Raw genomic sequence first — 27,367 nt, forward strand, 5'->3', positions numbered from 1 at the left:
GATAATAGGAAACCTATTGAAATCATATAAATATCGATAATAGAACAGACGTGACCATTTACGATGACAGTGGGTGGACCGGCGGCCATCTTTGCAGTAGTAATTAGATGTTAAAATTGCAATTCAATAAAAATGTAAATGGTGTAGCATTCTAAATGGCATTGGTCTGAAGGGATAGATCCATTCTATGATTATATTTCTATGATTGAAATGTCACCCACCCTGTTTTCAAGAGCATGTTGTGTCTCAACCAATTGAGGGCACAACACAAACCTCAGATGATGTAAAATAGGGTCTAAGCTGCAACATATGCGTATATGAAAACAAATTTAGTTTACAAGTTTAGGTAATTAACGTTAAAAGGTGCTATACATAGGATTTGTTTTATTGTCATTTCAGAAAGTGTTCATAATATACTGCATCTGCAGTAATAGTGGAATGACTGTGTTTCACAGTATTACTTACATGCCAGTGTTGTGATTGGCTGTGATATCTGCCTATTGATTTCTCCCACCTGAGCGGCATCTGTTGTCAAAATGGGAAAGTTGTTCTGACTTTGTAGCTGTGCAATGCATTATGTGCCAGTCTAGAATTCAGCCAATGTCAAATTGATGATCTAAGGAAAGAGAACATGGAGCTGAAAGGTAATGTAGACCCCATTCATGGCAAGGTGGAGGTGGTGCAAAGGGAGAACAAACAGCTTAAAAAGAAACCCTGCCTGATGTACAGTGTCGATCAACACGGGACAATCTAATATTTTCAGGGATACCGGAGAATGACAACAGCAGAGGCTGTGAGGACACAGTCCGAGACTTTATGTCAACTCAACTGAAACTGCCCACTGATGTGTGTAATGTCACTTTCTCCAGAGTCCATAGAATGAGCAGGGGCAGAGAACTCAGAAACACTGATTTTGGAATGAATGAATGAATGATCACTTCCCCACCGAGATCAATGAAAGGAGAATTTTTTTTATCCCATCATGAAGGAAAAGCGTTGCCTGAATCAACGAGTCTCCATGGTGATGGATAAACTTTATATCAACGGGCAATTGTATCGGGACTCTAGAGTAACTCCCTGGCTATTTTAATTTAATGTTCAAATCTGAGTTTGTGTGTTGTAGTGGATCATGACAACTTCAACTATAACGAATACATGCTCTATTGATCTCCACTTGACAAGGTAAGGGCTGCATATTGCTCAGGTTAATGCATGTAGCCTTACTAACAAAATACATGAGGTTTTTAACTTGGTCAACATAAATAATCATATTTTGGCTTTGACCAAAACGCATTTAGATGAATCTGTAAATGATGGGCAAATAAACATTCATGGATATAGTCTACTTAGAAGGGGCAGGAATAGGAACGGTGGGGGTGTAGCGCTGCACATTCAGAATCATATACCTTTTAAGAGGAGGGATGACCTTAATGCATGTGAAATAGAGACACTATGGGCTCAAGTACATATTGGTAGGATGTGTGTATAGACCTAGCTCTAAGGTGTCCTATCTGGATGACTTATGCACTGGGTTTGACCAGGCCACAGATAGCAACAGAGATGTATTTATCTTGGGTGATATTAATATAAATTGGAAGGATCATAATAATTTGAATAGAACAAAATTGATGAGATTTGTTTCAAAGTCACAGTTCTCGGCATATGGTTAATGATACTACTAGATCATCAACTAAGTTGGGTCATTGTTCAGACATATGCATTGATCTGATCTTCTGTAATATACCATTGCAATGCTTAAAAGCCAGATCAATGCCAGTGGGCTGGACAGACCATAATATTGTGACCATAACGATAAACACAAAGGTTCCATAGAAACCCCCAAGGATTGTGGTCAAGAGAAATGTTAAAACATTTAATCATGAACTACTTCAAAATGATTTGGCTGCTGTACCCTGGGAGATGATTTATCTAGAGGATGATTTAAAATCACACTACAGAATGTTTTATTGATTTGCTCACTGAGGTAATGGACCATCATGCCCCCAGTAAGAAAGAGTGCACTTGGGGCACGTCCATCTCCATGGATTGATGATGAACTGGGTGAAGCTTTTTCTCCAAGAAATATGGAAAAAGTCTTAGCAGCCAAATCTGAACATAATTATAGAACATTATGTAATTATGCTGTTAAATTGAATCGTAAGAAGAAAAAAAACATTTTACAACAATGCTTTTATTGATTCTAAAAATGAGTCTCAAAAAAGTATGGAATACAGTTAAGGGCTTACTTGGTACAACTCTCTCATCATGCCCATCTAGTGTGGAGGTTGGCAGGAGAACAATAACAAAACCAGCTGATATTGCCAATCATTTTGCTGATGTTTTTACAAAGAAAATGTATTTACTGAGCAATAATGTAAACACACATTCTTCCAAACAAGCTATTGTCCAATGGATTGATGATCATATTATGAGCAACAAGACCTGCTCTTTTAGTCAACAAATGGTGTCAGTAGGTGGTGTTAAATCTATTGAAGTCATTACCCGATGGTAAATCCACAGGTTATGATCTTATGGATAATTTTTTTACTTCGCTTTGCTGTCCCCAGAAATACATATTTAATTGCTCACTGGAAAAGGGGATGTTGCAAATGTATGTAAGCATGCTAAACTGCATCCTATTCCGAAAGACGGCAAAGAACCCATTACTCCTGCCAATAGTCGACCAATTAGTGTACTCCCTTCACTCAGTAAGATATTGGAGGTTATTGTGAGTAGACAAATATGGGAGTACATGGAAAAGAATGATCTGATTACAGCCAATCAGCATGCTTATCGCAAAAACCATTCCACTACCACTGCATTGGTTGACATGACTGACCAGTGGCTCAATGCTATGGATAATGGCAGGTTTGTGGGGGTACTATTTTTTTATTTTAGTACAGCATTTGGTTAATTTGGACAAAATTAATGCATTATGGTTTTAAGTAGGTAGCATTGAATTGGGTACAGTCATATCTAACTGACAGGAAACAGTCCACCTATATCAATGGTTCATTTTTATTTTCTTCCCCTCATGCTTTAAACTGTGGAATACCGCAGGGCAGCTGCCTTGGGCCACTTCTTTATTTAATATATACCAACGACCTTCCTTATGCCTTATCTGAAACTCAAGCTACTATATTTTCAGATGATACTACAATTTACACAGCAAGACAATTGGTTCAACAGGTACAGCAAGCTTTACAAGGAGATTGAGAATATTAGGAAGTGGGTTTGCCGGTACAAACTTGTTTTAAACACCAATGAAACCAAAGTTATGTTGGTCTGTTCCACTAGGAAAAGGGCAACACAGCATGGGATACAATTAAGTATGGGGGAGTACAAATTGAGGAAGTGGCAGAAACCAAACTACTGGGAGTGCAGCTAGACAACTGATTATCATGGTCATCTCAAATAAATAATCTATCTAAAAAACAAATATTAAAACAGCATGCATGATCAGAAGGATAGCTAAATATTTACCAGGAAAGATTCTTAAGCAAATAACACAATCATTAATTGAGAGAGGTGAACTACTGTTCTGTAGTAGGAGGAAATGCATCAGCAAGTGAAATTAGGAGGCTACAGACTGCACAGAACAAAGCAGCAAGGATTATTTAAAGGTGGAGATATGGTTATTCTGTTGTCATGCACAAAGCTCTTGGTTGGTCATCAAGAAACAAGATAATTGAAAAAAACATGCTTATTTTATTTAATAATATACACCATTTAAAAACAGCCAAACTCTATTCACAATGGTATTCAGTTGGTAAGAGAGAGACATTCAGTAAATACTAGGAATAGATTGGATAACACATAGATGGTGGACAGACAGAAAAGAGAAAATGGGAAAAAGAACATTTCGATTTAGAGCAACAAAGAAATTGAATAATTGAACTGAGCAAACCAGAAACCTTTCAATATATAAATTGAAACAATACTTTAAAACCATTTAAATATAATACATAGGAAAGTTGTGCTGGACTATGGTAGATGAAGAATCAAAATATATATTTTTAGACTGAGTATTTATCGGGTCAATATGTTAGTGTATTATGTCTGTTTGTAACAGTGTGTTATGTGAAAATGTGTTCATATTATAAATTGTATTTTAATGTTTAAGGACTCTTGGAAGATTAGTCCAAATGAGGACTAAAAGAGATCCAAATCAAATCAAATCAAAATCTAGTGGAAATCAGGTTGAGTGGCCAATGTAGAAATACCTCTGTAAGAAAACAATGTAGAATTTTAGCAACCAGGAAATGACAAACTGAAATTGAGCGAACAAACAATGTAGGGAATCATTGTACCATCTAAATCACTGCGAAATTATTTTCAATAACATAAAAACAGCATTTTTACAGCCGTTTGAAGCTGGTGGATCAAAGCCACGAGTAAAAGGCTCAAGTGTGAGTCAAAGCCATATTATAGGAAATGGGATGTGGGGGAGGGGCAAGATTTGTTCTGAATGCAACCAAGTGCTATTGCAATTCATCTAGTTTCCACATTGGGGCGCAATTCAGGGAAATTCTAGGTGTAGCACCTTTAAAGGATTCCAAAATGTCCAAATTTTATTAAAAACGTTTTTTTTATCCAAGAAATTATAAAATAGTTTGACAACCCTGTTTGTAAGATTTAAATTATATCAAACTAAACCGTTTATATTTTCCAGTGATGAAGACATTGATGTCTCATGGTATGGTATGCAAAATTGGTCAACTTTGAGCACTTTTATCTCGTGAATGTTTTGCCATTCAGGTTCAAAAAGTCACTTTCTGACCACTTCTTCCATAGGCAAACATGTATGGAAAGTTGTTTAAATCAAAATGGATGCTGTCAAAAAGTGATTGAATTCAAATGGATTTACCCTTTCAAAATCCACATTCTAGCCCAGCTTCTCTGCGCATTACAAACTCTTCACTTGAGCTCAGCAGTTTAGAACGCGAGTCTGTACTTATTGTTCACACCGTCGGCACAAGCTATGGTCTGTCTCATTTCCCCACAAACACACATCCTGCCTGCCTGGCTGCCAAGATGACACGCTGATCACCAAGGTAACACCACAGACAGGCCGTTGAGAACAGGCACTAACAGCCTGAGTTAATAGCCAAACAGCTTGACTTCCATATTTAAGCACATTCTCTAAATGGCTGAAATAAATGGGAAATATCTTATTTTAAGTCACAGTCTCCTTACAAAAGGGACTAAGTGATGACATAAGCCACATCAATTATCCTTTGTGGGGAAATGGAGGATGTATGTTGCTCAGAGGACAGAAGCCTCAGCTCAATGTACAGCCTACTGTACTGAGCTGTCAGGGTCAGACACACACCATCACGCTAAGGTCTTACCGCTCACACACACCAAAAATACAGACATACAGTGCACATGTAGGCAAAGTACAAAAACATATTCCATAGACACACACGTTACATTGGGTAACAGCTGGCTGTGTTGTCGGCATACCGGCTAAGCAGGACGGGCCTCGACAGGCTCTGCATTTCTGAGAGAACAGAGACATGGATAAGTAGACGAACATGATATAAAATTAATCTCCAGCAACGTGACAAAGATAGGTTTGTTCTCCACTCTTCCAAAGGAACCCTGCTGTAAGAAGAACAGCAGCCACGGTGCGGAGTTTACCCCCGTTCTAATTGCATTAGGCTAACCAAAACAACATGCAATGTCATGGTGTCAAATGTATAGTACACATAGAAGTAGAGATGGGAGTTGGCTGTAGCTTTTGTCATTATTGTTGTTAGTTTGTCATTGCTCGTGAAGAACAGAGGAAGTCTAACAGGCATGGAAGTCAAAGCAGAAGCACATCCTCGTCTCGCCACCTTTTTTGAGGTGAAATATAACCTCAGCCGAGGTGTGAATCACCATGGAAATCATGCATGATCTTATCAAAGAGAGTGACTGTAATCCAACTGACCTCATTTTCTCTGAAAAAGACAAGTGACACGAATGAGCAGAAATCCATGGTCTGATGGCTTGGTCCCAAGTCCCATACCATTCATCTGGAAGTGTTTCCCCTATATTCATTTAGCAGTGGCGCACTGCCTAGACTAGCTTTTAAGATCAGAGTGATTTTCCTCAGATTCTCATCAGATCGTCCGAGAAACCTCCAAGGTAACTAGCTAGCTTGTAATCCTGTAAGTGTAGACAACCATATTCATAGACGTATGTAATAACTGTTAGCTAAAATACAGTTACATAACACTAACTAAATAATTATTTGGGTTAATATAGAATTGGTTGGTGATGTCATTGAGATCCCTAAACAAAAAAAAAAAACGTTTTTCGCCACAAAAATTATATTCACAGTGCAGTTATCACAAAACTACCACTAACAGGGCTGGCAGGTAGCCTCGTGGTTAGAGCGTTGGGACAGTAACTGAAAGGTTGCCTGATCGAATCCCCGAGCTGACAAGGTAAAAATCTGTCATTCTGCCCCTGAACAAGGCAGTTAACCCACCTTTCCTAGGCCATCAAGAACACATTTTTATTTACATTAACTGACTTAACTAGTTAAATAAAGGTTAATTAAAAATTAAAAACAGGTCCCGATCATCATAAAGGGAAAACATTAACTAATAGGCCTACCTAACGCGACAGTGCTGTAATGTTAGTATGTGAAGATATGGAGCGTCTTTCTAATCATTTGTCACAGATATAAAGCGCTCCACACGTCATCATCGTTAACAGTTGGGAAAAAAGTGCTGATTACATTAAAGTTTGCAGTTGATATGAAGCCATCTTCAATGGCCTACTTGAGTTGGGAGTATATTTGTTAAATGAAGGACTGCAAACGCCATTTGTGCCACAACGCTGAAACAGGTGCATCTTCCTCAACATCAATGTTCACCGTTTACTCCTGTTTCAACAGGGATTCCCTTAATAATGGCAGTTGAGACATACCGTTAACAACATTAGAAAGCTACAATTATTTCATTTTTTAACCAGTAGAAACCCACATTTGGAGGAGCTTGTTTTCTTTTGCCCTGTGTTTGATTTGTGAGCTCAGCTTAAAAACTTGGTGGGCAGGCTTTTGTTAAACCATGAAACAAATTACAACCCTAGACTAATGAATAAGCAATTTTCCTTCATCAAAACAATGTTTTTTGTTGCATATTTCAGTCTGGAAACGGCCTAGGTTTAGGGGGAGTTATAAGTGTAATCTATTCTAAATGGCACACTATAGCGGTTCGCAAAAAAAGCTTTAAATAGACGAGACAAATGTATTATTCCAAACTGTGGTTGGAACACATATCCCCTTACTTTAAATCGACCAGTCCATTATGAATTTGTGATAAAACTGTCGTGATTTGTCAAGAAATGTATCCCAACAGTTCGTTTTTAAAGGCAGTAATTTCTGTAGGCCTAACGGGAGGTGTGCAGAGCGTGTGTGTGTGTGTGCGCGTGTAGAGGGAGTGGTCGGATAAAATTGAGTGAGCGACATGTAATGGAGGGAAAAGAACTGATCACTTGGCTAGGTTTATTTTTTTGTTGTGAGTCGCTAATGCACATTACAAATAAAAGGAACCATAGACGAGCGTTAATTCAAGTTGATTCTTCGGGGGAAAAAATTCACTTGCCCAAAGCCACCTGCGCATCTTCATTGCCCCCTATGTAATTAAAAAAATAAAAATAAAAATCACAATTTTAACAAAATGTATATAATTTTTTTTTTTTTTTTAAGTTAACGCTAATCATTTTTTTCGCCATTTGTCACTTTCCTAATTGAGAGGAAGAGATCAAATTCAACTTCGCTCGATTTTCAGATGAGTTTCAAAGGAAGAGAACACAATAAAATGTTTATGCATTTTGAAGTAGAATGTCCTTTAAAAAAGTAACTAGAAATGACCTTACAGTCATTCAACAACTTGGTAGCCTACTTAGTTGCCCACTTTCACTCAGACAGGCCTCATGAAACCTGTTCTCAAAATGACTAACTTAAGACAGTTTATTTTGTAACTGTTTCCTGCTTAGCCCTCTCAGCAACAGAAATGATTGACTCAAATCAACATTGAAAGTAAGTCTGCATCTGGTTAACTGACAGACCACAGAGTGTATTGGAATTCATGGTCTATTCACCTTATTCAACTATTTGCTCCTGCAAGTGAATGTTATCTTTGTGAAACACAAAGGACATGCTGATGCTGTCTGAGTGCCAGACTGGATTGTGCCTCTAGAATTTAGATGGTCATTGCTCTAGCACCTGATCATTAGAGGGATGAGGAAGCTGCACACTCTCTCCATTGTCCCTAATGAACCAGTCATCCATTTCAAGTCCCTCTCCTAGGGTACTTCCCTCAATACATGTGCATCATAGAACTATATACGGGTAAATGCCAAAATAAAATAAACACCAGCATAAAGTGTCTTAATATGACGAGCCACCAAAACAGCTTCAATGCGCCTTGGCATGGATTCTACAAGTGTCTGGAACTCTATTGCAGGGATGTGACACTATTCTTTTACAAGAAATTCGATAATTTTGTGTTTTGTTGATGGTGGTGGAAAATGCTGTCTCAGGCGCCACTACAGAATCTCCCATAAGCGTTCAATTGGGTTGAGATCTGCTTATTGACACACACACACACACACACACACACACACACACACACACACACACACACACACACACACACACACACACACACACACACACACACACATTAAACCCCTCTTTCAAAGTTACTGAGATCTCTTCTTCTGGCCATGGCAGAATAATGGGAAACTGGGCATTTTTATACATGACCCTAAGCATGATGGGATGTTAATTGCTTAATTAACTTAAGGAACCACATCTGTGTGGAAGCACCTTCTTTCAACTTTGTATCCCTCATTTACTCAAGCGTTTCCTTTATTTTGGCACTAACCTGGAGATACTGCCCCTCTCTAGAAGAACTGCCCCTCCTTACTTTCAGGATTTGCTCAAACCCTACTCCCCAACCCGAGTACTCAGTTCTGCCACCTCAGGTCTCTTGGCCCTCCCACCCCTACGGGAGGGCAGCTCCCACTCAGCCCAGTCCAAGCTATTCTCTGTCCTGGTACCCCAATGGTGGAACAAGGTTCCCCCTGAAGCTAGGACAGCAGAGTCATTGCCCATCTTCCAAAAACATCTGAAACTTCAAACAGTATCTTAAATAATCTTCCTCACCTCGACCCCCCCACCTTTTTATTTAAAAAATATATATATAAAAAAATACATTACAAGTCAAAAGTTTGGACACACCTAAACATTCAAGGGTTTTTCTTAATTTTTTCTACATTGTGTAATAATAGTGAAGACATCAAAACTATGAAATCACATATGGAATGATGTAGTAACCCAAAAAGTGTTAAACAAATCAAAATATATTTTATATTTGAGGTTCTTCAAAGTAGTCACCCTTTGCCTTGATGACTGCTTTGCACACTCTTGGCATTCTCTCAACCAGCTTCACCTGGAATGTTTTTCCAACAGCCTTGAAGGAGTTCACATATATGCTGAGCAGTTATTGGTTGCTTTTCCTTCACTCTGCAGTCCAACTCATCCCAAGCCATCTCAGTTGGGTTGAGGTTGGGTGATTGTGGAGGCCAGGTCATCTGATGCAGCACTCCATCACTCTCCTTCTTGGTCAAATAGCCCTTACACAGCCTGGAGGTGTGTTTTGGGTCATTGTCCTGTTGAAAAACAAATGATAGTCGCACGAAGCGCAAACCAGATGAGATGGTGTATCGCCACAGAATGCTGTGGTAGCCATGTTGGTTAAGTGTGCCTTGAATTCTAAATAAATCACTGACAGCGTCACCAGCAATGCACCCCCACACCATCACACCTCCTCCATGCTTCACAGTGGGAACCACACATGCGGAGATCATCCAGTCACCTGTGTAACCTTTATTTAACTAGGCAAGTCAGTTAAGAACAAATTCTTATTTACAATGAAGGCCTACCGGGGAACAATGGGTTAACTGCCTTGTACAGGGAGGGGCAGAATGACAGATTTTTACCTTGTCAGCTCAGGGATTCGATCCAGCAACCTTTCGGTTACTGTCCCAACGCTCTAACCATGAGGCTACCTGCCGCCACTTACAAGGATACGGTAGTTGTAACCAAAAATTGCAAATTTGGACTCATCAGACCAAAGGTCAGATTTCCACCGGTCTAATGTCCATTGTTAGTGTTTCTTGGCCCAAGCAAGTCTCCTCTTCTTATTGGTGTCCTTTAGTAGTGGCTTCTTTGCAGCAATTCAACCATGAAGGCCTGATTCACACAGTCTCCTATGAACAGTTGATGTTGAGATGTGTCTGTTACTTGAACTATGTGAAGCATTTATTTGGGCTGCAACCTGGGGCTGGTAACTCTAATGAACTTATCCTCTGCAGCAGAGGTAACTCTGGGTCTTCCTTTCCTGGGGCGGTCCTCATGAGAAACAGTTTTATCATAGCACTTTGAGAAACGTTTAAAGTTCTTCAAATTTTCCAGATTAAGACATGAAGGTCAGTCAAAGTAATGATGGACTGTTGTTTCTCTTTGCTTATTTGAGCGGTTCTTGACATATGGACTTCGTATTTTACCAAATAGGGCTATCTTCTGTATCCCACCCCTACCTTGTCACAATACAACTGATTCGTTCAAACACATTAAGAAGGAAAGAAACTCCACAAATCAATTTTAACAAGGCACACCTGTTAATTGAAATGCATTCCAGGTGACTACCTCATGAAGCTGGTTGAGAGAATGCCAAGAGTGTGTAAAGCTGTCAACAAGGCAAAGGGTGGCTACTTTGAAGAATGTCAAAAATAAAATATATTTTGATTTGTTTAACACTTTTTTGGTTACTACATGATTCCATGTGTTATTTCATAGTTCTGATGTCTTCACTATTATTCTACAACGTAGAAAATAGTAGAAATAAATTAAAACCCTGATGAGTAGATGTGTCCAATCTTTTGACTGGTACGATATATATATATAAATGAAAAAATAAAAACGGGTGGGTAAATTGCACTTGCAATTCAACCAACTTCTAGCTCTGACTCCATGGACATTATTGAAGGAAAAATGTACTTTCTATGCCTGTGATATGTGGTTGTCACACCTAGTTATCTTAAGATGAATGTACTAACTGTAAGTCGCTCTGGATAAGAGCGTCTGCTAGATGACTCAAATGTAAAAATGATTCAAATGTTCAGTTGATCTTTTCCTTGCTCTCATTTAGTCATGTGTGAACTGCCCTGTCAAACATTCCCTGTGACTGACAAAACCAGAGCAAAGTATTGCCTAATGAAGCCCAACAACCTGAGTAAATATTGACAAACTCCATCAATTCAAGGATGTAATGTCGTTTTACCTGCTATTGTGGAATTTGGTGCAAAGGTTAACACACTTTCCAACAATCTTTACTCAAACTTCACAACCACAATCTCGTTCACTTATTATGCACTGTCATACAGTGCAGGCCATAGGCTAGTTAGAGATGGTGCAACACCTGTCATCCTCTCATGATTGTCTTATCAGTACCATTGCCATAAAACTTTGACCCCACAAATAGCACCTTCCAGTGCTGTGTAAACCCCAACTGATGTGACCAAGCAAATGAATATCTTACCTGAAGAGGAGTCTTCATGGTCGGAGCTCAAGTAGCCTTCACTGCGTCTGTCTGGAGTGCTGCAGCCGGAACCACCAGTAAGGGATGCAATGAAGGGCGCAGGTATGCAGGAAGGAGACTGCCTTCCATCATCACTGGAGTCGAAATCTCTGCTCTGGCGGAATGGGCACAGGGTGTCCGGGTAGGGTTTCGACCTCTGGCTGTCTCTGGTGGTGGTTTTGGGGGTCACCAAGTTGCTCTTGACGAAATTCTCATTGAGCTCAGCATCCTCGTATTCATGGTCACTAGCCTCCCTGCTGTTGCTATCAGTACCGGAATTCAGTTTCCCTATTATGCGGCCGATGCAGTTTCCATCAGTTTGAGAGAGCCCTGATAAGATCGTATTCCCTTGTTTCTGGATGCTTGGTTTTCGCGGGGGCGCGGGGGGGATAAGTTTACCTACCCTACTACTGATCCTGGTCGGCGGCTCTGGTTTGCTGCCTGGCGTCCGTACTTTCATACTACCAGGCACTTTCATACTTTCGCCGTCTACTTTTTCATTTTCCCATTTCCTTTCTGTTTCTGTCTTTGATAATACAGGTTCAACATTCAAGTTTTCGTCTTTAGTGTCTTCCCACTTTTCCATGTCATAACTTTTCTTCTGTCTAGCGATGGTGGTCTGTAGGTATATCACCTTGAATTTCTCCTCCGACAGCGCCTGCTGCAGCGTTTTGAGATTCGCTTTACGTGTTTCTAGCTCTGTCTCAACATCTTCCACCGAGGTTAAATCCATTTTAGGCGCTTCCACGTCAGGAAATTCCTTTTTCCAATGTTTTTCGAATTCCTCTTGCTCCCACATCTTGTCTCCTGCGAAGATCGGCGATTCAGTGTAATTGCCCCTTGAGGAAATTCTTCCCTTTACAAACAGTACTGATTCTGTCGCATATGGAACCTTTTGATAAAATTCCCACAAACTCATTCCATACTTGCCACTTCGTTGTAAATTAGCACACACACTTGTTAAATCTCCAACGCAATCGCTTGATCAGTTTGGTATTTCCAAATAAAAACTTTCGAGTTCCGGTAGATAGGTGGTGACGTAAACCAATTAAATGCGACAGTCGTATGGCGCGTTCAAATCTACTGGAAACTGGGAAATCTCAGACCGCCGATTTAGTGCGTTCAAGTCAACTGGGAACACCGTAAGAAACGAGTCCCGAGTGGGAGAAATCATTCTGAACGGTCATCCAACTAGGAATTCCAACTCGGGAACTCGGGCCACTTTCTAGAGCTCCGACTTTTCTACTTGAAGTTCACTAACGTCATGATTTGACCTCGTTTTTTTCAGAGGTGCCATGTCTTGAAAGCACCAAAAGTGATGATGGAGCATTCTTTTTTTTTTATATGGAATGTAGCAGATTGTTTACCTGTGACCTTACCTGCATTAGAAAAAAATGCCTTTGAACATTCAATCATAACTGACCTGTTCTCACAATAGGAAAACAACTGTTGATGTAATTGTATAATATTACATAATTATGATATTTTAGAATAGGACCTATGACTTGTTAGATTGTATTTTATCAGTAGCCTAAACCAAGATATTCATAAATAATTTCCTGGTCCGTCTGCTTCAGTGCGGTGTTGTGTTCAAGACCACCTAAAGCGAGACCGATTCAACACCAAGAGTGGAGACAATTGAATCCGAGTCAAGACCAAGACCGGAGGGGGGGCGAGACCAAGTCAAGACCGAGACCGGGAGGTGTTCAAGGGGACCGAGACCGAGTCAAGACCGAGACCAGAAAAATGTGAGTCCAATTCAAGAGTTCAAGATGTCCAGTATTTCTGTGTTCATATTTCAGAAGAACATATGTATTCTTTTGATATTCAGAAGGGTGAAAAAATGCATGCTGAGGGCAAATAAAGCCACTCTACAAATTATTACTAACCCAAAGACAATGGGGGACAATGAGGGCCTTCTACACCTTCAGAGAAGGGTCAAGGATTTATAAAATAAAAATAATAATCATTCTAATTGTATTATTATTTTAAATTATGTTCTGATTCAATCTCTTCAGTTTTTCTTAGAAAGGAAAGGGTTAACACTGAAGTTAAAAAAATATCCAATCAGGATTTCTTTGGTCTTCTCTGGGGAGATAAATCTAGCTAGCTAACTCAGAAGCTAGGCCATCAGAAGCTAGATTGAAGGCATCTGCCATTCAACTGTATTAAGGCAACATTTGGGAGTGATATTTTGGCTTGGGTAGGACCGTTTTTACAAAAAACTTTTGGAAACTTCTGCCTTCTCAAAGGCCAACAGATCACTGTGTAATAGCGAGCAGTAGTTTTCCCACGGTCTAGCTATCTATCTTTTGTTGTAGGCTAGTTTGCAGCAGGTGTTAACAAAGAGGATGTTGTTGCTAATTTGTTAGCTTCTCCCTTTTCGATAATAACTTTCAACAAGAAGTAACCGTTTACTGCAGGGGGCTAGATCAGGGTCACAGAGAGGGATTTTTTGCAGTCTTAAACAAATCTACTTTAAAAAATGTATACACATGGTTATGTTTTTTTGAAGACACCTGTACCATGTCAGATGAAGAGTGGGATGCAAACTAAAAATGTACTCCATTTTTAGTTTGCATCCCAATATTACACTTTATATACATCACAGGAGACTGAAATATAACATAATTGTTTGACATAGAAATACATTGGATTTTCGTTGTTAATTAATATTTTTTATTAATTGTGAAATTATGAAAAATATTAATAACATTCCACCCATGAGGCCAAAGAGGGTACTTTTGGTCATTGACCATTACAGGAAAGGGTTGTTTCAAATCATCACATGGTGAGTGGAACTTTGTTTTTTGTAATTATCATAATAATAATTGTAATAATTATTTTGTTTTTGCTCAATGTGATTGGGTGGGCCTGGCAGGGCCTTACTCCCTAGTGGGTGCGCCTGTGTCCACCCAGGCCCACTCATGCCTACGCCCCTGATGCAAACAGCACATGACCTCTGAATAGCACATCACAAATATTCTACTAACCAAGACTTCGGGACAAACTTTTTCAATACCTTTTTTGCATACCCAGTCAGTGGTGTAAAGTACTTATGTAAAGATACTTTAAAGGATTACTTAAGTAGTTTTTTGGGGTATGTGTACTTTACTATTTATATTTTTGACTACTTTTACTTCTCTACATTCCTAAAGAAAATAATGTACTATTTACTGCATACATTTTCCCTGACACCCAAAAGTACTCGTTACATTTTGAATGCTTAGCAGGATAGGAAAATGGTCAAATTCATGCACTTATCAAGAGACCATCCCTGGTCATCCCTATTGCCACTGATCTGGCGGACTCACTAAACACACCTGTTGTGTTGGCTATCCATACTTTAAAAAAATATAAGTGGCGCCATCTGGTTTGCTTAATACAAGGAATTTGAAATTATTTATATTTTTACTTTTGATACTTAAGTATATTTTTGCAATTACATTTACTTTTGATACTTAAGTATATTTAAATTGAAATATTTTTTTACTTTTACTCAAGTAGTATTTTACTGGGTGACTCTCACTTTTACTTGAGTCATTTTCTATTAAGGTATCTTGACTTTTACTCAAGTATGACAATTGGGGATGTTTCCACCACTGCCCATTGTTGCCATAGTTAGCGTTTACTGGTAGATATCATAAATTCAAATGTCTTTCCTACCTACCTGCTCCACGCCAAAACCAGTTGAGAGCTACATGGTCTTGCTGTCTGCAGATGATACTCTGCAGAAACTAGGCTATGTGAGGCGCGCATGTGAATATCTTTCACATGCTTTGCGATTGTGTAGACTACTTTGTGCATTATTTCACTATTGTACTACATGATTGATACATCTTATAGCTCCACTACACTACTTTGATACGCTTCAGTAGGGATTAAGAAGTGAGTATACGCAATGCCATCTGAAAATAAGTGGGTATACGGCATATATCTGCATTTATAAACTGGGTGATTCGAGCCCTGAATGCGGATTGGCTGACAGCCATGGTATATAAGACCGTATACTACGGGTATGACAAAACATTTATTTTTACTGCTCTAATTACATTGGTAACCAGTTTTTAATAGCAATAAGGAACCTCAGGAGTTTGTGGTATATGGCCTTAGCCCACCTAGGGTTGCAATCATCTGATCATAGTGAATGTAGATTATGTAAATCAGCTTGTTAGCTATCTAGCTATGCTGTTGAAACAAACCAGCTAGTCTTTACCTGTAGCTGTGACTGGAGTTTATTCTGCTGCTGACATCTGCCTCTTAGGCCTACAAACAAACGGTCAAATGAAAGCCTTCCCTTCCCTGTTCCTGACCGTGAGATGAGATGTATGCAACTCAAAAGGGAGCCACTGCTACACTGGCCTACCATTCAACACCGGTAGCTTCTGCTTGCAGGACGAGGGCAGCATGCGCAACATTTATATAATGGGCAATTAATTTAAATAACGAGAGAAAAAATAGACTAAAGGTGAAATAAAAATGGTACAGTTAAACAATGCCACCAATCTGAAAGGGCACTTTTCTCATAGGAGGGCAAAAGGGCAGGTGCTCAGGCACCCTTAGACCTCTAACTGTGCACTTTCCTGGAACAGGATAGTATGCACTGAACACACAAGGCTTTTCTGCTAAACCAGCTTTTCTACTGTATGTCACTTGAGTGTTGGTTATCTACATGAAAATGTTAAACAGTTGTGCTTTGTGTATTTTATCAAATTGTATGGAAATTTGAAATTATGGCACCGTGCTGAATGTGCATTGTTTTACCATTGCTAACTGGTTTATCAAATCCTATCAATTATGAAAATAAACTTTTCACAAAGATATACCACAGACTGAATGATAACATCTGCGACATGAAAATCTGTCTCTTACAAGGGAAACACAAAACTTGATTAGATCATCTCAAATATGTTACTGTACACATGGCTGCATTCACCCAGCTAATCACTTGAACACCAGCCAAGAGAGAGACTTCCAGTAAATCTGAGCTTTAATGCTATTCAATAGAAACCAGAACAATTCTATCACTCATGAGAGTGGAGGGGGATACATGACCCAAGATGGGTTTGAGTGGCCTGTTGGATCCTTGCCCAAAACTGAAATATCATTCTCCTAAAAGCTTTCTTTTGCCTGTGGGAATCATAGAACACCAATCAATAGTTCGAGAGCTTGGTTGGATTACCATACAGCAGGCATGACTGTAACTGGCCAATGTACATGCAATTGTGAGACAATTAGACAAATCAGCTTGCCGCCTGGTGGTGCCGGGTGAGATGACATTACAGGAAATGTGCGAACCTTCTGCTAATTTCTTCCTACTGCTGGTAACCGGATTTCTGGTATGTAAAAATACAGCTGTCAGATATGCAGGGCAAGGCTTCTTATCTAATCATTAACCAGGAGAATTCCTACTTGTTGAGCTCAGTAAAAGTGACACATTGAAGACTCCAACTCCAACCTATGAAAGCAATTTAGTATTAGACAAATGTGTTTGGATCCAATGGTTGGAAAGGGTACAATTACATGTTCTATTGACCTCAAGACCCAGAGGCCTTTATTATTGCAATGATGTCAGTTGAATTTGGTGGCTTGTTAATGGAGTTGTGCTGTCCTCTTGTGGTCAACATAATGACATTAAAGAGATGGCCAATTCTGAAAACAAATACTGACAAAAGACACACAAGTTTGTTTTTGATTCCAATAATCAGAAGATATGAGTGCATGTACATCTGTCTTCTTCATTTTTTCAGAATTGTATAATAAAATACACTATGATCACATTGCTGATGATATAACGCAAATTATCATATTTATTGATTATGTGCAATTTACAACAACAAAAAAGGCATAGAATATACCAGAATTTAACTGTTCTGAGGGATTGGAATTAAATATTTAAAGCAGATCACTATTGCTTCAACTTTTTAACGTTTCAGCAAACAGCAAATGTGTAGGACATACAAATTAAATTATGGAATATATACATACAGATTTCACGTCCACTCATGTTATTTTCAAAATAGACATCACACGTTAAAACCGACTTACAATACATCAAAATAACAATAATAATATGATCAAATCCTTTATTCCTTCTGACAGCAAACACATGTACATGTCTGAAAGACATCACACCTCGTCACATGAAAATAAATCACCTTAACACATCCAACTTCATATCAAAATATAATCTTTATTTATTCCACATCTGGGATACAAATTACACTTTCCCTCACAAATGTCATGCAATTATCATATAAGTCACTTACATTAAGGCAATAGTAACAGCACCATAACAACAACCATTATAGAGGTTAGGTATAAATACAAGTGAAACTAAATGCATGCTCTTCAACCGATCGCTGCCCGAACCTGCCCGCCCGTCCAGCATCACTACTCTGGACGGTTCTGACTTAGAATATGTGGACAACTACAAATACCTAGGTGTCTGGTTAGACTGTAAACTCTCCTTCCAGACTCACATCAAACATCTCCAAGCTAAAGTTAAATCTAGAATTGGCTTCCTATTTCGCAACAAAGCATCCTTTACCCATGCTGCCAAACATACCCTCGTAAAACTGACCATCCTATCAATCCTCGACTTCGGCGATGTCATTTACAAAATAGCCTCCAATAAATTGATACACTTACTTTCCTTGCACTTCACAAAACTTTAAGTTGGTTTTATAAAATGTATAAAAAATAGCATTGAATATACAGTATATTTATCACAATAATTCTTTGGATCATAAAAAGTTCAGTTTCATTTTAAAACAAAAGAGTGCATCTAGTCACAGCTACTGAGTGTACTCTGCATAGTTAGTTGTTCTTATAACAATATATACATTAAACATCAACAAACATTAAATATTTGATATTTTTAAGCAGTGTCATTGTGAAAAATATAAACGAATATTGTATATATATGACGCTTACAACACACTGAAGTAAACTATTTCACTTAGTCCTATGCTTTTTCTGATAGCAGCAGCCACTAAAGTCTCTTATCTAATGGTCACCAATGCCTGCTGCTTCTCATAATAAGCAGCTTCGTAAAAAAATTAGGATAGACGGTGCCAGCACCTTCGTAGGTCTCTCGTATGGTGCTCACGAACTCCTGGTGACCCTGGAACATAAGGTCACCAGGGTTCAGTGGCTCCCAGTCACAGTCCTGCAGGAGGAATGAACAACAACAAGGAAATTCTAAGCTCAAGAGTTAGAGTGCTGCTTTTGTGAAGAGAAGTAATAAAACACTGCATTCCCAGAGTCAAAGAAAACAGCATGGGATTCTAACTGAGCCATTGGATACACCCTGTTTTGGTTTCCTCTCTGTTGATTTGATGTGTACATTACTAAAGAAATATTTGTTCCGCAAGAGGTTGTGCCAAAAACTGACATGGCTGAAAGGTACAAAAAAGTTACAAGGAGTAAATAACAATAGACATTTAAAAATAGTTTTAGCATTTAATAGCCCAGTTTTGTACCTGTAGATTGGGGTGGACCATTGCAATGATGTTACCAATGGTGTCTCTGGGGTATTTCATTTTTTCTGAGACTCTGAACATATCCACTCCAAGCCAACACAATACAAACAACACAACACATCGTCCACACTTGCACTGAAGTAGCTTTCTTGCACACAAATGAAAGAATCCTCAACAGTTATGAAAAAGACAAATAATTATGTAGCCTATGTACACTATGTTTGGCTGATGTTATTTTGTAAAGAAGTTTGACTAATTGTGAGCATGACTTTTACTTTCCTCATCAATTAATCCCCATCTCCATCTGTATTTGCAAATTGATCAATCATGTACAAAAAGGCCCATAGTTCCAATTGTTGCTTTGGAGGACTTCAGCAGAAAACACAATTCAGAACCAAGCCACACTGCATTCATCAGGCCCAACGTGGCCCCTGGAGCCAGGCCCCTGGACACCAGATTACAAAACCCTACTGGCTCCCAATCACATGGAAATGAAGCAACTTCCAACAAGTATGCCATTCAGCAGCCTAGCGGGCCTAGTAAGAGGAAGGAATGAGCGGACACCAGACTTCAACTCACTCTTGGCCCCCTACTGCTTGTTTATAGAAAATGGGGAGGTAAGATTGTTGCAGTGGTTGCACTTTTGAAGTATCATGCAGCTTTTTAAAATGTATATTTATATTTGTTTTCAAGCATAATTATACATACAGTGCCTACGGAAACTAGACCCCTTAACTTTTTCCACATTTTGTTACATTACAGCCTTATTCTGAAATGGATTAAAATATATATTTTTTAAATCAGCAATCTACACACAATACCTCATAATGACAAATCAAAAACAGAATTTTGGAAATTTTTGCAAATGTATAAAATATTATGAACAGAAATACCTTATTTACATACGTGCTCAGACCCTTTGCTATGAGACTAGAAATTGAGCTCAGGGTCATCCTGTTTCCATTGATCATCATTGAGATATTTCTACAACTTGATTGGAGTCCACCTGTGGTAAATTCAATTGATTGGACATGATTTGGAAAGGCAAACACCTGTTTATATACTGCTCAAAAAAATAAAGGGAACAATTAAACAACACATCCTAGATCTGAATAAAATAAATAATCTTATTAAATACTTTTTTCTTTACATAGTTGAATGTGCTGACAACAAAATCACACAAAAATAATCAATGGAAATCCAACTTATCAACCCATGGAGGTCTGGATTTGGAGTCACACTCAAAATTAAAGTGGAAAACCACACTACAGGCTGATCCAACTTTGATGTAATGCCCTTAAAACAAGTCAAAATGAGGCTCAGTAGTGTGTGTGGCCTCCACGTGCCTGTATGACCTCCCTACAACGCCTGGGCATGCTCCTGATGAGGTGGTGGATGGTCTCCTGAGGGATCCCCTCCCAGACCTGGACTAAAGCATCCGCCAACTCCTGGACAGTCTGTGGTGCAACGTGGCGTTGGTGGATGGAGCGAGACATGATGTCCCAGATGTGCTCAATTGGATTCAGGTCTGGGGAACAGGCGGGCCAGGCCATAGCATCAATGGCTTCCTCTTGCAGGAACTGCTGACACACTCCAGCCACATGAGGTCTAGCATTGTCTTGCATTAGGAGGAACCCTGGGCCAACTGCACCAGCATATGGTCTCACAAGGGGTCTGAGGAGCTCATCTCGGTACCTAATGGCAGTCAGGCTACCTCTGGCGAACACATGGAGGGCTGTGCGGCCCCCCAAAGAAATGCCACCCCACACCATGACTGACCCACCGCCAAACCAGTCATGCTGGAGGATGTTGCAGGCAGCAGAACGTTCTCCACGGCGTCTCCAGACTCTGTCACGTCTGTCACGTGCTCAGTGTGAACCTGCTTTCATCTGTGAAGAGCACAGGGCGCCAGTGGCGAATTTGCCAATCTTGGTGTTCTCTGGCAAATGCCAAACGTCCTGCACGGTGTTGGGCTGTAAGCACAACCCCCACCTGTGGACGTCGGTCCCTCATACCACCCTCATGGAGTCTGTTTCTGACCGTTTGAGCAGACACATGCACATTTGTGGCCTGCTGGAGGTCATTTTGCAGGGCTCTGGCAGTGCTCCTTCTGCTCCTCCTTGCACAAAGGCGGAGGTAGCGGTCCTGCTGCTGGGTTGTTGCCCTCCTACGGCCTCCTCCACATCTCCTGATGTACTGGCCTGTCTCCTGGTAGCGCCTCCATGCTCTGGACACTACGCTGACAGACATAGCAAACCTTCTTGCCACAGCTCGTATTGATGTGCCATCCTGGATGAGCTGCACTACCTGAGCCACTTGTGTGGGTTGTAGACTCCGTCTCATGCTACCACTAGAGTGAAAGCACCGCCAGCATTCAAAAGTGACCAAAACATCAGCCAGGAAGCATAGGAACTGAGAAGTGGTCTGTGGTCCCCACCTGCAGAACCACTCCTTTATTGGGGGTGTCTTGCTAATTGCCTATAATTTCCACCTGTTGTCTATTCCATTTGCACAACAGCATGTGAAATGTATTGTCAATCGGTGTTGCTTCCTAAGTGGACAGTTTGATTTCACAGAAGTGTGATTGACTTGGAGTTACATTGTGTTGTTTAAGTGTTCCCTTTGTTTTTTTGAGCAGTGTATAAAGTCCAAGCCATGTCGTCGAAGGAATTGTCTGTAGAACTCAGAGACAGGATTGTGTCGAGGCACAGATCTGGGGAAGGGTGTCAAATAATGTCTGCAGCATTGAAGGTCCCTAAGAACACAGTGACCTCCATTATTCTTAAATGTAAGAAGTTTGGAACCACCAAGATTCTTCCTAGAGCTGGCCGCACGGCCAAACTGAGAAGGGCCTTGGTCAGGGTGGTGACCCAGAATCCGATGGTCATTCTGACAGCTCTAGAGTTCTTCTGTGGAGATGGGAGAACCTTCCAGAAGGACAACCATCTCTGCAGCACTCCATCAATCAGGCCTTCATGGTAGAGTGGCAAGACGGAAGCCACTCCTCAGTAAAAGGCACATGACAGCCCGCTTGAAGTTTGCCAAAAGGCACCTAAAGACTTTCAGACCATGAGAGACAAGATTCTCTGGTCTGGTGAAACAAATATTGAAATCTTTGGCCTGAATACCAAGCGTCAGTTCTGGAGGAAACCTGGCACCATCCCTACGGTGAAGCATGGTGGTGGCAGCATCCTGCTGTAGGGAAGTTTTTCAGCAGCAGGGACTGGGAGACTAGTCAGGATCGGCAGGGTAGCCTAGTGGTTAGAGCTTTGGACTAGTAACCGAAAGGTTGCAAGTTCAAATCCCCGAGCTGACAAGGTACAAATCTGTTGTTCTGCCCCTGAACAAGGCAGTTAACCCACTGTTCCTAGGCCGTCATTGAAAATAAGAATTTGTTCTTAACTGACTTGCCTAGTACTGTCCCAAATCTAATGGGAAGGTGTAAAGGGTAAATCAGGAACTGGGTAGGTACCTTTGTAGTTACTGTCAGGACCGGCCAGGGGAGTGGCTGTGTTTCTGCTTTGGGCATAAGTCTGAAGTCCTCAACTGGAAGCTTCATTAAATAGTACCCGTAAAACACAAGTCTCAACGTCAACAGGCGACTCCGGTCTGTGTTCTTGTGCCCATCTTAATCTTTTCTTTTTATTGGCCAGTCTGAAATATGGCTTTTTCTTTGCTGTCATAATGCTGTGCTGTTAAACATTTACAATACATGTTTAATGCCATTAAATGCCAAATCATTGACTCATAATAAGACTAGATAGGTTTTTAAATCTGTAAACGCTCCCCAGGAAGGGAAAGGAGTACTTTTTCAAGCCATGCTTCTCTGCATTCCTCTTGGGATGTTTCACTCCAGGTGAGACTTTCTGCTTCCTTTGGGGAGTGGCAGGTCCCCTCTCTCCTCCTCTGATTCTATGAGGCATGTGAACTCTGACCTCTCCTTTGAGTGACATCTTCTCACAGATCTCACTGCCTCAGACACTGGCGCTTGAGTTATGAAGTGGCTGTATGTACCCAGAATCACTGCTGATACATGAATATGGGGGAGCAAAGGCATGCATTGCAATATTCACACTTTTTCCATTTCTCTGACATTATTGTAATAAGCTAGATATAGGAATCTATTCTAAATGCTTCACACATTTATGAAGAATCATTGCTGAGGGCAGAGCACTGACTTAACCAATTTATCAGCGGTCATCTTTCCATGTGTGCTTACCTGTCTGCTGAAGACTAAATGCCAAGGTCTGTGACGACGGGATAGGATAACACATTTTTCTATCCACTGAGAGCAGCATTGAAATACTGTGAGATTGTTTTTATGAAATCAGGATCGGGGGTCTCTAGAATAATCTTGGATGGTTGTCACTAGTTACCACAGCCACAAAGTCGAAATTGACTATTTCATAAAAATTAATGAAAACAAAAATAGTTTTTTGGTCTTAATTTCAGGTTATGGTTAGTCATAAGGTTAGCAGTGTGGTTAAGGCTAGGGTTAAGGTTAAGGTTAGGTTTAAAATCACATTTTAAATTTGTAATATGTAACTTTTTGGGCAACATAGAAACTTCACATAAAATATTTTTGGTTATGGAAAATGTATTTCACATCTGTTTAGATGGTACAATGATTCTCTACAATATATTTGCATGTTTTGTCACATAAACAATTTTAGCAACCAAGAAATGGGGAACATTTTCTGCATAGTGCACTGTTAAGAAATTGTAGAAATGGGTGGGGTTTATGACCTTGCGGCTGTGGTAAGTAGTGATGACAGGCATGTTTGGACAAATTCACGAAAGTGATCCTATTAAATTACTAGAGGTGCTGTGTCATAAACCCTCAAAGTTCTATAATGGGGCCAAAATGGCAGCCATCTTGGTCAAGGAGAAATCCAAAACCAGTCTCATTGGAACGAATGGCAGTGGAGGTGGCATTGGTGATGGATTTCCTGCTTTTACTTATGCAGGAAAATATAGGTAAGGCATGTGATGTATCAGAAATTGTGTAATGGAATTATAATCAACCTAAAATATTGTCATATGATTATAAATACTGCTTATATGGGTTTTACACAAATGTTCTGTATAAATAGTCTCTAAAATATATGTAAAGAGTCTCCGTTTTGGGGGGGAGGAGGGGGGGGGGGGTGGTGCTGTGAGAGTTATTATATGATACAATATCAGTACTTGTTGCATTTACAACTTGTGTAAGTCCTATCATCAACTGATTTGAGCAAGTGTATGGCTGTGGATTGACTGCATTGTTTGAATAGAAAGTTGGCATATTGGCAGTTAATTTTAAAAATATATAGACTAATTATTGTAAAACTATCTGACTAGTTAGCTAACACACACATACAGTGCAGATACATTCTTCACATTCATTGTTTTACACAAGATCTTATCACGGCACTGGCAGCTCATGGTTGACCATCTCCCTGACCAACATGGCTGACATTTGCGCCACGATAAGAAGGTTCAGCCATTGTAGTATTCTTTTAACTCTATGAAATGCGCACAGTCAACCAGGAATTGAGTGGAGCAAACGTCGTCACGTCACTTCAGAGAATATTAGTTGGCCAACCAAGGTTTTTCGAGGAGTTCTTTTAATCGTGTTTCACAATCAGGTGCTCTTCAGTCGCTAGAAGCTTGTGATTCCTACAGGATACAGAATGTCAGACGTCAGCAAGACTGAAAAGTTCCAGTTATATGTCCCGAATTTGGAGGAATTATGTGACGGTAAAGCATACTTTGGAAATTGCGACCTAGTGTTATGCATGGATTTACTGAACACTTTAATTATATTGAACTGTCTGGTTCAAATCTTCCTTTCCTCCACTTGCCACTACAGTGCTGCAGAGAGGGCTGAAGAACAATTTTGCTGACGCGCAAGTTTGTGTTGTCGACTGTCCAGACCTCACTCAAGATCCGTTTAAGTTTCCCGTCAAGGGTAACACATTGCAACTTCTTGGAACACTGTATCGTTTAGAATTTTCTTCATTTTTATGCAGTTATACTTTGTTACCATCTCAACCTCTCTGCAGTATCTCTTTTAACTATCGACAGGGTTGTGTGGAAAACCTCGCATTACAGATGTGGGGGGAGTGCCCTATTTGGTCCCCCTGGTCAAAGTGGACAAGGTACAGGGAATGAAAGCCATAACGATAAACTAATGTGAGATGAATGCTATAACAATTGGTCCAATATAAATTCTTATTTCTCTCAAGGAGTACAACATGAACACTGTGTCAAAGGAATTGGACCTACCTGGAGCATTCATTCTTGGTGCAGGAGCTGTATCCTCCAAAAATGTTGGAATGAATGCAGAGGTTTGTTAGCTGTCAAAATTATCTTCCAATTGTCTTGATATATTTATGGAGTATTTTGTCAGACTTATTATGATTACATGAATAGAAAGACTACCCAAAGTTGTCAATTTGCGATTACAAACTTTGGGAGGATAGGATACATTATGGCAGAGTGGTTAGGTTAAATGTGCAAGACACATTTCAGTTGATTGCATTCAGTTGCGCAGCTGACTAGGTATCCTAGGTATTAGGTATTAATTAGTAAATTATAATTAATAATGTCCCCTTTTTAAATAATAATTAGACATGACAAAGTTTAATATAGTTTGTTTTATTGGTCAATATGTTGAGTCTTATCTCATTTTGATTATCACCCCAGATGATGCCTCTGGTGCTCACTGAAGCTGAGGGAAGGCCTGCAGTGAATAGCAGCTGGTTGTCCTCCATTAATCCAGATAATAACCAGTGTCTTTTGGAGAAATACAGCGATAAGTTCTCAGACTGTGACTTTGGACTGCTGGCGAACTTGTATGCATGTGAGGGAAAGCCTGGAAAGGTAAGAACTGGATGGTTTGGCTCGTAAGAGAATGGTGCGTGTGATATTTGGAATTATAACTAGTATAACTATGATGCTCGTAACAAGTTAAAAACCAAGTGAGATTTTAGGGCTGAGTATCATTTCAATTGTGCTTAATCATTGTGTATTACTCATTATTTGTCTTCCTGGTGAATAATACCCTCATCTGGTTATGCATTTATATGAACAAAGTGCACTTTAGGTTCATCATTTAAATAATGTTTACACCGATTATGACCTCCCTGTCTGTGTTTGCTCCAAAGGTTTACTTTAGGTCTACAAATATTAACAGGAGAAAAGTGACTATGAACTGGTTGTGTAATCAGTGCTGAAAATGTAGTTTTTTCTTCTTATCACTGTCAGGTCATAGAGGTGAGAGCCAAAAGGAGAATAGGAGAAGAGAGCCTTGTGGGTGCTCTGAGGAAGACCATGGAGGAGCACTACCCTGATAAAAGCCTGGCTCTGGGGGGCACCTTCCTCATCCAGAAAGGGAAGGCTAAGATCCATATCATGGTAAAAACATGCAGATATTTGTGTTGACATGGTGTTGTGGTTTCAAGGCTCAATGCATGCTTATTGCTTAAAGGGGAAATCTGCAGTTCAAACAACAACAAAGTGGACTCCCTGCAACTGTTTTGGTTAAAATCTGAGGGCTGGGCCTGGAATGTAGCCACTCTCAATTCTTAGACAGAGCTTTGGATGCAAGAACTGACCATCTATGATATCAAAACTATAGTTATGTTTCACTATATTGGATCACTCCAATATATTGGTATCACTCCGCGGTGGAAGGATACATCCGAGGTGAGGATTTACTCCCGTGTACAACTGTCATGGCTGGGGTCCGCCCCTATATATAGACCCCATGGCTGCGACACACATTTTCTTTCATTTTCTTGGCGGACGTCCGTAATGTTTCATGTACAAACTTTCTGAAGTTCGCTTGGTAAGTCACTGGTAAGTAATATCTTGCGTGGAAGTATACTCACTGGCTGTTTGCAGCCTGGAGCAGCTGGCCACATGGCCAGCCCCTCCTTTTGAGTGCTCCACTCGCTGCGTGAGGTTGATCTGTATCTTCCACCCGTGGTTTGTCGTGCTTGTGTTTTGTTAGCGTTACACTACGACTCTGTGTAATATATTGATGGCTCTTGCTGCCACAAGCTGTATTTACCTTACATAACTTGCCGACTGGCTTGTTTTGTGTGTGTTGTGAATTGCTTTAACATGCTGTCCCCGCACTACAGGCACGGGTTCTCTGCTACTTACCCTACACGAGTTCTCTGCTAATTCCCCTACAGGGTTTTCTTGTTCTTTCTCCAGAATGTAAGAGTATGGTGGTGGGCTGCCACTACATTG

General features: G+C 40.0%; 2 protein-coding genes across 4 annotated transcripts in view; one reads left to right on the top strand and one right to left on the bottom strand.

The window, feature by feature from the left end:
• The window catches only part of LOC106567975 (ABR activator of RhoGEF and GTPase), a 226,422-nt gene extending 213,737 nt beyond the window's left edge, over positions 1 to 12,685 (bottom strand). The window contains exon 1 of one of the 2 annotated variants that reach the window (XM_014137905.3): positions 11,604 to 12,685. In XM_014137905.3, coding sequence (XP_013993380.1) covers positions 11,604 to 12,561 — 958 coding nt within the window. In that variant the 5' untranslated portion in view covers positions 12,562 to 12,685. The remainder of the gene's footprint in view (positions 1 to 11,603) is intronic. The other variant, XM_014137906.3, reaches the window with a different exon arrangement.
• bkgd (beta-keto-L-gulonate decarboxylase) overlaps positions 11,642 to 27,367 on the top strand; it is a 22,987-nt gene continuing 7,261 nt past the window's right edge. Inside the window, 6 exon segments of one of the 2 annotated variants that reach the window (NM_001140908.1) lie at positions 24,763 to 24,865; positions 24,978 to 25,076; positions 25,193 to 25,266; positions 25,354 to 25,455; positions 25,814 to 25,990; positions 26,375 to 26,524. In NM_001140908.1, the coding sequence (NP_001134380.1) occupies positions 24,799 to 24,865; positions 24,978 to 25,076; positions 25,193 to 25,266; positions 25,354 to 25,455; positions 25,814 to 25,990; positions 26,375 to 26,524 (669 nt within the window). In that variant the 5' untranslated portion in view covers positions 24,763 to 24,798. 2 annotated transcript variants of the gene reach the window in all.

The sequence above is a fragment of the Salmo salar genome, chromosome 13 (genome assembly GCF_965601325.2).
Source record: "Salmo salar chromosome 13, fSalSal1, whole genome shotgun sequence".
NCBI classification, from domain to species: Eukaryota; Metazoa; Chordata; class Actinopteri; order Salmoniformes; family Salmonidae; genus Salmo; species Salmo salar.